At 40.3% G+C, this 11,242-nt stretch overlaps 2 protein-coding genes across 3 annotated transcripts in view; one reads left to right on the forward strand and one right to left on the reverse strand.

Moving 5' to 3' along the window:
• LOC135707146 (uncharacterized) overlaps positions 1-10,667 on the reverse strand; it is a 291,025-nt gene extending 280,358 nt beyond the window's left edge. Inside the window, exon 1 of one of the 2 annotated variants that reach the window (XM_065228873.1) lies at positions 10,577-10,667. The gene's annotated coding sequence lies outside the window, so the exon portion shown is untranslated. Of the gene's footprint in view, positions 1-10,467 lie in introns of both variants that reach the window. The other variant, XM_065228874.1, reaches the window with a different exon arrangement.
• LOC135707140 (bromodomain-containing protein DDB_G0280777-like) lies at positions 252-10,551 on the forward strand. Its single transcript, XM_065228859.1, has 2 exons — positions 252-1,076; positions 10,378-10,551. Exons 1-2 carry the CDS (start codon positions 252-254, stop codon positions 10,549-10,551), a joined length of 999 nt encoding a protein of 332 aa, XP_065084931.1.
• Positions 10,668-11,242: the final 575 nt, after the last annotated feature.

Below are 11,242 nucleotides of genomic sequence, written 5' to 3' on the forward strand. Positions count from 1 at the left end.
ATGTGCAATTGCACCGAAGGACCACTTCTCCCTTTTGTGGTACAGATTCCGTCATTAGCACTATTAATTGACTTCGATTGCATTGAGTTTCGACATTCCTGTCGTATCTTGGACAATTTCTCATAGTTAAAGAGAAAATTGTCACATTGGCGCCCAGACAAAAAACCCACTATTGCGTGCTGTAATTCGCGTGCGGTCAAGTGAGTGATCAGTGATTATTGGTGATACGAGTGTGAAGTAGCAGATCCCTCATGGATTTGGACCACCTCACCCCAGAGGAACTGGACTTTGAACTGGCGATAAGATCAGCGAAAGGATTGAAAGGACAGGATCGAAACTGGAAGACGTTACGGCTGCTACAACTGATAAGCAAGGAGAACGGAGGAGGAGCAGCTGCACCAACAGCGTCATCACATGTGCTTTCGGACGTCGATAGCATATACCAGTGCCAAGCGAAACTACCTCCAATTAGTCAGGCGTTGGAGTCAGCTTTACGACAGAACGACGAAGATCAAGTAAGGGTTTGCAGATCCAGGCTGCTGCACTATAGATTCAGACTGTCCGTTATTTCGGATCCGACGATAACAGTAAATGCTAAGAACACGCTGGCCAAGATCGACAAAACTCTAGAAAGGATTGAAGAATTCCTAGTAAACTTGGCGTGTGCAAATCCAGATAATGAAGAAGACAACCCCGATCCCGAAGAACTACCTGGAGATCCAGATACGCAGCAAAGGCTCAAGATCGCGCAGCTACAATCTAGCATTAAGGAAGCTTCCCAGCAGCAACAACTGTTGGAGCAGGAACTTCAGCAACAATTGCATCAGCAACAGCAACAGCTACAACAACAGGAATATCAACCAACTCCGGAAAACCAGCATGAACTGTACGAGCAACAACAACAACATCGGCAGCTACAGCAACAACAAGACATAATACGACAGCATCAGCGACAGCTGCAAGAGCAGCAGCAGCTCAGACTTCAACAGCAAAAGCAAGAACAACAGCTCCAACAACTAGTGAACCAGATGCAACAACAACAACAACAACTGGAACAGCAGCTTCATCAAGAGCAGGTCAGAAGGCAGCAAATGGAATTGCAGTTGCAAGACCAACTACACCGAGGCATTCCAGGGGCGGGACCTCAGAATAACAACACGTTTCCAGGATATTGGGACCCATACCTCCAAAACCAATCAGGAATACCACAGCAGGCATCAGGAATGGATCATATTCCTCCCCACTTGCGAGATGACTTCAAAAGGTTCCTAAGATCTCAAGGCAGGCCCAGTACACCAAGAACACCGAATCAACAACCGTCTGCAAACAGGTTCACTCAACCGGTACATAAATGGCCTTTTGAATACACGGGTCAACCCAATATCATTCAGTTAGGTGAGTTCCTCAACCAGGTAAACACCTACGCCGACACTGAAGAAATTGATGAGCAAACCTTGCTCCGATCAATCAAACACTTACTCAAGGGACGAGCTCTTCAGTGGTACATTCGCTCCTATCTTCAACTAACCAGCTGGGAGGTGTTCAAGTCAGAAATTAAGCAGGAGTTTCTACCACCGAACTATTCCGAGATCATCGCACATTATATCGTTAAGTAGCAAAATGATGTTATCGTTCCGTGATTGAATTTTTTGAATGAAATCATCCTCGTTTCATTCCCGGCCATCTGTAGCTAGTGCACCTTATTAATCGTGAGTGGCTAGCAGGCCCGAATAAGAGCTTTGAGTGTGCAATTGCACCGAAGGACCACTTCTCCCTTTTGTGGTACAGATTCCGTCATTAGCACTATTAATTGACTTTGATTGCATTGAGTTTCGACATTCCTGTCGTAGCTTGGACAATTTCTCATAGTTAAAGAGAAAATTGTCACAACTACTGGACAGGTTCTGGGGTCGATGGATCAAGGAGTATCTTCCTATGATCACTAAGCGTACGAAGTGGTTCGTGGATGGAAGTCCCGTTCAAGTTGGTGATCTGGTAGTTGTGGTGGAAGACCGGATCCGGAATGGTTGGCTGAGAGGACGAGTACTACGTGTTTTTCCAGGACGTGACGACCGGGTACGGAATGCAGAGGTATTGACAGCCAGTGCAGGAGTGCTGGTTCGTTCAGTGGCAAAGTTGGCAGTTCTGGAAGTTGGTGATAACGCTGAAGTAAACATCGAGAAAATACGGGTCGGGGAATGTTCTGAACGACGAGAAACCAGCACCCCGGTGCGACAGGGCTACCCGGTCTACACGCAGCAGGATGAACTATAAATAAGAATACCAATATATACGCATTGAATTGTCAACGAATTGAATAGTTCCTAAATACCTACACACGACAAGTAAACTCACCATTAAAAGCTAGAACAAAGAACAAGCAAGACGCAGAACAAGTTTTTTTTCTTAAAATTTATAATTATTCTAGTTTAAAATTGTTGGACAGAGAACAAACACACTAATAAGGACTAGAAATGTAAGTGAACACATAAACACACACATTTAAAAAACTCTTATAATCCTAATAAAATTTATTACAGCTAAAAAGCTGACTCATGCACATTGCATAAAAACGAGTCGTGCTGTACCAGTCTGAAATCCAGTTTCTGTCCCAACAGACACTATAGGAAATCAATGCGGCCGTCGCATATTTTTTCGACGTGAAGGAGCTTGGGATTGTACCCACAATCTTCTGATCAGTAAAGAACATTTTCAGGCCAAATATAGAACAAAAAAAAAATTCAGACTCGACCTTCTACGTTTTACATGAAACATTGCATAGTTGCATCTATGATCAAACATTCACATTCTATCATAAATCTAAAAAAAAAAAATCAAAATGGCGTATTGAGAATTTTTTAACAAATTATAACTTGAAACTTTCACTTACTATCGAAATGGCGTCTGCGTTTAAGTTGAATGAAAAATTATTAGCTTTACATGAAAAATATACACGGTAAAAATTCAAGTTATTTTGAGTGTATAAATAAAAAAATAACGGGTTCAATATTTTTAAATGTTTTCCTTTGAAAAAAAAAGCAAAGTAACTTTAATTTTTATTCCGTTACTTTTTTTCATGAAAAGCGAATATGTTTTCATACAACTTTGTACCAGACGTCATTTCAATTGAATGTGATGTTTTTAAGTTATGATATGTTGAAAAACATCGAATAAGCTATTTTGAAGTTTTTTGTGAGATTCAAAATGGACGGGTTTTAGCTCAAATGTAAATGTTTGACCCAAGGGGCTATTACCACGTCATATTTTGAAACCTACATGTTGATCGAATATCGAAGCAACCTGTTAATCGGAGCCGGTGGTGTAGTGGTAACCGTGATTGCCTCTCACCTCAAAGGGCCTGAGTTGAATCCCAGTTGGCACAGCTGGGATTTATTGAGGCATGAGATCTCTGATCACGCCTTCCTTCGGAAGGGAAGTAAAGCCGTTGGTCCCCGAAGCTGCTTTCCTGACGTTGGTAGAATTGTTACTCAGTACGGAAAACAAGATCGACCGAAAACAATTCAAGGAAAAAAAATAGAGGCAACCAATTAAGATTTCCATTCAATCAGCATATGCCTCTGTAACAAAACGTGACATCCGATCAAAGACATGTTGGATTCAAATTGAATGTAGGGGATTTGATAGCTGTAGAATAAAAGCTGACTAAAAGTAAATTGGTACGCCCCTCGTGCACCACTAACACGCCTCTAGTGTTAAGAATCGAAAATATTTGACAGTGGTTTGCTTCACTTTATAGAGAACAACTGGTGCAAGTTTGATCAAATTAGTCGCTCGCGTTCAGAAATAACGACAAATGGAACTCGAAAGAAGAAAAAATATTGTGCAAAACCACCTGAAAAATCCGGAGTCGTCCGGTTCCTAGCTGGCTAAAGTGCAGAAGATCCTAAAAACAATAGTTTGTCGAGTGCTCAAAACCTACAAGGAAACTCTGAGTGTGGAAAGGAATCACCGGACCTACGAAAAATTTGGAATCAGGGATTGTCAGCTGCGCAGCAAGGTGTTGAGGTGCATTAAAGGCAACCCCAGGCTTTTGATCCAAGATGTGGCCATAAGGTACAACGACAACTTTCAAACGGTGCGGAACATCCTTGCCAGAGAAGGATATAAGTCGTACAAAGCCAGTAAATATCTGAACCGGCACATGAAGCAGAATTCCCTGGCCAAAAAGCGTGCAAGGCTCTTGTACGACAGTGTTTTGAAGAAACACAAGGGCTGCACTTTGATCGATGGCAAAACATACGTCAAATTGTTTATACGTCAAACTCGATTTTAAGCAGCTTCCCGGTCAAAAATTTAGCATCGCGACTGGACGTGGGGATGTGCCGGGAATATTCAAGTTCGTGTTTGCCGACAAGTTTGCGAAAAAGGTCATGATTTGGAAAGCGATTTACAGTTGTGGCCTGAAATCGGAACCATCCGTCACATCCTCGACGATGACATCCCAAGTTTACATCGAAGAATGCTTGAAAAAGCGTGTATTGCCGTTCATCCGCAAGCATAGGGGTCCTAGTCATCTACAACTACCACTACTCCAAGTTGATTCCGGAGTGGTATGCTGCCAAAAATCGATTTTGTACCCAAGCTAATGAATCCTCCGAATTGCCTGGAATTTCGACCAATCGAAAAATACTGGGCAAATTCAAAGCAGGCGTGTCCGTTTCCACTGTGCGGGCGCTGATGGGCTCCGTCAAGAGGAAGGTTCGAAGTGGGGAAATGTAACCATCTAATGCTGTAACTTTGAAGTTTTAGTAAAAGTACTGTAAAGCAACCATTAATGGATTTTTTAAACTTCTTGAATCACGAATTTTAGGTCTTTTTGTGCGTACCAATTTACTTTTAGTCAGCCTTTACCCCTGGTCTGACCATAGCAAACCTATGCTTACGTCCGATGATGATTTGAGTGTGACACAATCGAAAAAACTGTTTCCGCACATCGAAGGTACGCGAGCAAATCGGCGATCATTACTTTTGCCAGTGGTGGCAGCGAGAGGGGGGATACTCCTTACCATCCTTTTCCCAACGATGGAGTTTGGTAAAGGTGATGATCAATCCGATGTCTACCTTCCTTAAAATTGACCTTTGCTCGCTTTCTACTCTCTATTTACAATTTTCACCCTGCCGTACTCTAACGGAACTATCAACTCTATATTTTCATCTCCTCATCTATCGTATAAAATGGCCACTTTAAGACTGACATTTGACGTCAAGCATCTCCAACTAAACAACACATATTAAGGTAAAGTTTCATGAAAATTGGAGTAGGTTGCATCAGATCGATTCGTCATTTGACGTGGAACTACTCTAAGCAAAACTGGTTGCCACTAGGCCACCAAGCTCTTCATATCACCATAATCCACAGCGCACCGCTCCTTTTTTATAAATCCCGAGTGAACTCTATTAAGCTAAAAGTAGGTTTTACGCAATTCACCGTATCTATACACATCAAAAAAGTAATGTAAATTTTGGTTTCCTGAGACCGACACATGTAAGCGGCCCTTTTGACATAAGAATCAGTTGAAAGAAACGTGAAAATCTATTCAATCAAACGTTCTCTTCATCGATTTGCTTATGTTTCGGGTTAAGAACACTTAATTTTACATGAAATATTTGTTACGTTCCATGATTTACGTCCATCATGAATTACGTCTCGGGTAAAAGTAGTTATTTCTTAGTTCGTACCACCTTACCACCACCGATACAACCTGAAAAATCCTCTATATAGACCACCATATAGAGCTTGCAGACCATCGTAAAAAGTGTACCCCTTTGGAAAAACTTGGTAAATACAAGTGCACTTTGGTTATCAAGTGATGCCTCGTACAAAACTTTTTTAATCTAATTTTAGTATCGCTTGCGAAGCTTGGAACGAATGAAAACGCGTCCAATATTTTTTTGATACACAATATCTCAAAAGTCTACCGGATATGTATATATACAGAGTTAGGAATATTTTTCGACGGTCAGGAACGCTACTAAGTTGAATTGTTATTAGGTCAGTTATAAAAATAATGAAAAACTGATCGCATAATTTTTTTTTAAGAAAATTTATAACTTGAAATATATTAAAAGATGCATTTTTGGGGACACGTAGGTTGAACTATCTTAAAAGATGCTGGAATAAGTCCCCTTCCCTAACCTTTTTTCACAAACAAATAGTTTATTTTGCTGGCATATCCTTCGTTTCGAATAGCTTTTCTTAACAATATCGGGTCAGAACTGACGAAAACATGATTATTCAAATTAAATATCATTGGTAGTCACATTAAAGTCTGGAACGCGCAAAAATTGGTCAACTTCAAATTGGTGTATTTTTGTTTAAAATGCATTAAAAAAAACCCTAAAATGCTGCATTTGGAAGTTAAGTGTATATGCAATGGTTGTCATGATGAGTTTTCACCGTTTGCTCTCCAGTTTTCAAAATGACGTCCAAGCAAGAGGAGCAGCGTTTCAAAATTTTGCTCGCGCAGCAAGATAATCCGACATTCTCACCCGCCAAGTCGGCAAAATTGCTGGATGTGGCCAAATCGACCGTGACAAACGTTTTAAAAGTGTTCGGGAAGCGTCTGTCGATCGCCAGGAAGCCTGGAAGCGGCGACAATCGTGATCCGTATGCAGATTCAGCAGAACGTAGTACTCAACTCCACTTGGCACTGATGAAGTCTGCAAGTAGTAGACGAAATACGCGTATCTGTCAAAAGATAAGCAATTATAACGGAATTTAAAGGAAATAAACCAACACACTCAAAGCTCTTCAATGACTTTTTGTCAAGAAGAAGAATCGATTTTCAGTTTTCGACAAAGTTGTTACACTAAGTATACTCAATCGGGACTTCATGGACAGTCCATAACCCTATCGAAACCCACAGTATAAAAATCGTAGTCTCTGATATTTTTATACTTTCCCGGCTGACATTTACACCGAGAAGGAAGCATGGCTCCCTGATATGAAATCTGTCTAATCTAATTTAACACCAACACAGCCAGTTCTTGAAAGCATCCTGGAAAATGATATATATACCTACATCAATTTTCTTGTCTATTTGATAAATGTTTCACATCGAAGATGCGTCACACATATCAAAACGGCCAGGCCTAATGTGCAGTATTTAAGGGGCAAGATGATTCAGAAAACATCGGACCTGTTTAAATCAAAGTTTTAAACAAGATGCTTCAGAATCCAATAAATGGATGAAACGTAGACATCTCGCACCGTACGTTCCGATTTTGGTAATTATATGATTGGTTGGTCGTTGGAAGCATCAAAGCTAGAAAGGTTACATGATGCTCCATTTTCTTCTGACGGTTGGGGCATGAGCACTAACTCTTGTCCTAGCCTTTTATGACTTATGGCTATAGCGCTATTACTCGCTTTCTGAAAAGAGAAGAGGGAAAGGAAAAGAAGAAGGACAAAGGGGAAAGGAATATGTGAAATCTATGAACATAAACAATATTTTTGATTTGAAATATACAATATAGAAATACATAACGGTGGTGCTCACTACCCGAGTCTTGTCAATATTTTCAAGTCATAAAAAGTAACAAGGACTAAAACGTGATCCTTTCATAACTGGAAAATCCTGATTCCCTAGTTTGAAGCTGTCACGACTAGGGTTCGATGGTAGATCTTATACCAGTAACGCACCACAAAAAGGTGATCTCCCAACGTTACTGGTTTGAGAAAATAAAAATATACAAAATGAAACGAACTCACCAAGTTCAGCCAATTTAACCTGAAGGCTGCTTGACAGTTCACAGAAGTCCAAATTGTAGACGAAGCTTGACGAAGATCAACATGAACTAGTCCGGTTTATGGTAGTTGCGCGGAATGTCTTCATGTAATTGTCCCGAACACAATCTATGTCTTAGATCTGGTCAAAATTGAGCTATTCTTGACTTTTTGACAGGTATCATACATACATTTTCCCTTAAAAACTTTAGAGCTCTCCCGCAAATCCAAATCTTTACAAAATTCGTTCAAATTGTTCACATTTTTTGTGGGGAGCAGGGGGTTGTTAAGTTGACCCACCCTAGTGGTCATGGACCCATTTAAAAATGTAAGTGGCTTCATCCACTCAAAATTGTTTTTGCTTTCAACGATTGTTGAAGAAAATGAGATGAAAATTGGTCGCCAAAAATCAGATTGAATTCTATTTATTGCTATATGTGACCATCATCACGAAAAAGGAATGTAAGAAACAGTGTAAAAAAAAACCTACCAAAATTTTGATTTTTCAAATGCTTTTGATGCCATTTGTATTTATAGCATGCTATGTTCCATATAGACATATTTTAAAAAAAATCTGTATTTACAACAAAAATTGTGATTTTTTAAAAAGTATGCCATTCGATTACCTATAGCTTGAAACGGATAATGTGATTAGAATCAAGTCGATAGGTTGAATCGTTGTCAAGAAATCGTTAAAAACTACCGTGTAAATCGCGAAAAACCGTGTACAAAAGACTTCAGTGAACAATAATTTTAAAACGTTAAATTCGGGCACATAAACAGGCAGTGCAATTAATTTTCAATATGTATTAAACTGTCCTTGATACACGACAACGAAAAAAACATGGCTGGACTGTCCGAGCGATTTGATTATCTGTAATGACATTTTTTAATTTTCCGTCCGACCTTTGATAATTTTTTTTTTATCTTGTTTGAAAATATGTCAATTGTTTATAGATTCGCTTGTTGTTTGCTGCAGATAAGCCAATCATTGGCCGAAATTTTCAGATTTATGAACTTCTAAATCTTGAGATTTGTTATAAGAAAAATGACTCTTCAAGAAAGCACCCTAATACAAATGTAAAACACCAAAAGATATAGAGTTATGGACATACCGATGCTCTACCCACGTCCACTAACCAACCGAACGTGGCCTAGACGCTGACTCGACAACATCCCCGTATTCGACTCCATGCACGAGGCACCTGGCGACAAGAATCAGCATATCACACCACATGGATGGAAACAGGCCAACGCTTACTCGACAATGCACTTTGGACACCGAAGAATTCGATGACCAGCAATTGTCAACATAGCAGTTGACGATCGGTTACCACCCAGAGGAGTTTTGCTGAGACTGCAGGAACAACAAACAAAACCAGTTGCAGAGGCAGGAGCGAGCGTAGTTTTTGTTAGGTTCTAGTTGAGAAGAGTTGTTGTTCAGACTTAGTGTTAAAAGTTAAATGTAATTACCTGTAAGAAGATAAAAAATCATTTTTTTTATCATGCCAAGAATCATCCTGGCATAAGTATAGAGCTTTTGAAATTCCGCGAAACACATTTTTAAAATTTAAAACTTTAAAGTGGATTCAAATTGTCTAGATTTAGTTCCTCTTATGAGGTTTCAGACATTGCATTTTCCAGTTGCTAAAAAACAACGATAAAACTTACAATGCTACTTGGGTTAGATGTATATCTTAACAATTAAGACTGGTAAGTTACTGTACTGTAGTACTGGAGCACCTAGATTAAAATTTATTAGAATTTAATTTGTATGTAGAACAAATAAAAAGTAAAAACACTAATAAATTCTGAATTATTGATGTGCAGAAATTACTGTTTGAAATTGTATGAGAATATAACAAAAAATAACTTTAGAATTTTCCCGAACAAAAAAAAAACAAATGTATCAAAAAGTCAGAACGTTAAAGTTAATAATCAAATTCTCATAGATTAAAAAATAAAACCAATAATAAATCGGAATTAGATAAATTCTCAAACTTGCATTAAATCGAGCGGTTTACAGAGAGCCCAAAATTAATCATACAATTGCAAACAAATAAGAAAAATTAATCACTTTCATCAACACACGGCGATCAAGATCACCGCATACTTCATTAACTAGCCAATCAATCGTGTGAAAAATAGAACACATTAATTCAAGGCAACCGCGTTAGGATGATCTCGATCAGGATTAAAATCTGACTCAGCCAAGGTGAAAATTTTGATACACCCAAGTAGAGCTACCAGCGCAAAGTTGGCACGAAAACAAACAAAAAAAAAACCGTCAGTAGCTGGTTGTTGACATTGTCACAGTAGCGAGTGCGGTCGAGAACGATGACGGCACGGTGAAAATATGTGTCCTTGGTGATATACATTTCTGTTTGCGTCGCTCACTAGCTTTCTGACATCAATTTTCCCCACTTGCCGTAGCTGTGTGTCACGGTCCGCGTTAGTGCATGACCGAGGGACCCGTCCATCTTCTTCTTAACACCGTTTCAAGTGTGAGAAATTGCTTCACCATCAACAATCGATGAACCCCTCACCGTAAGTTGGGGTCCACTGCACTGCAATCCAATCCATCATCGTATGGGCACATAACCACTTGAGCTAAACGAGCGCACCCGTAGATTCCGGTGATAGCGTCGCTAGGCACACAAAGAATCACCCAACCGTGCTTGACTCATACCGAAACCGGTACCGGTACAAAGTTTAAGTACATCGCACCCTCGGAACAAGAACCGCCAAACCAACCGGAGCGGAAAACTATAGAGCACGGCAGTCAGCAATGCGAGAGTCGGTAGATTATGATCTTCAGAATGCACGCACCAGTTGCACAATTTTGAATTTGAATGCTTTCGCGACGATCAAACGCGACGACGACCCGTTCCGGACGGTGTAAGTGGTCTAACTGTTTCTTGCACCGCGATCGGAACTGACTTGCGGAAAAGGTATTAAATCGCGCGAGTGAGTTGCGCGCAGTCTCTCCTGGTACTTCACGGCCAATGAGAGTAACGCAATTGTGAAATAATCCTCGATTTTCCAGGAAAAAACTGCTTGAATATGAAGAAAATCGAGAGATTAGTACACTCATAGGCTGAGTAAAATTTTCTTTGATTTTACTCACATTCCAGCAGTTTTTCCCGGAAAGTGAATAGCCCCGCTTACTGCAACTTTCAGTCCAATGCGACTCAATTTTGAGCTACTCTCATCGGCCGTGCGTGTACTTTCCTGTCTAGCTTGACTCGAACGCGACCGCAACAAAGAGAGTGGGAGGCAGTTCAATGCAGAGAAACCAGAGAAAGAGAGTGCAATACTTTTACTAGGTTCGGCTCGGTTCGGTTGGGTTGGGTGTGATGTAGTTTGTGGTGTCGCCGGACGGAAAGTAGTGCAGCGTGCAGCACCAAAAGGTAAACGGTGAAGAATCGGGTTCTCTTTCTCCACCTACAACAACACTGCGACCAATGAACGGCTGGGTGGGCGAGGGAAGACTTG

Source organism: Ochlerotatus camptorhynchus, unplaced genomic scaffold (assembly GCF_037179485.1).
Source record: "Ochlerotatus camptorhynchus isolate MF236.1 unplaced genomic scaffold, CSIRO-AGI_Acam_v1.1 ptg000304l, whole genome shotgun sequence".
Classification (NCBI taxonomy): Eukaryota; Metazoa; Arthropoda; class Insecta; order Diptera; family Culicidae; genus Ochlerotatus; species Ochlerotatus camptorhynchus.

Bases quoted from the DNA above. Each gene is read 5' to 3' on its own strand.
- LOC135707140 (XM_065228859.1), top strand. From the start codon at position 252: ATGGATTTGGACCACCTCACCCCAGAGGAACTGGACTTTGAACTGGCG. The intron at 1,077-10,377 runs GTCAGAAGGCAG...GCGCACCCGTAG, and splicing joins AGCAGCTTCATCAAGAGCAG to ATTCCGGTGATAGCGTCGCT.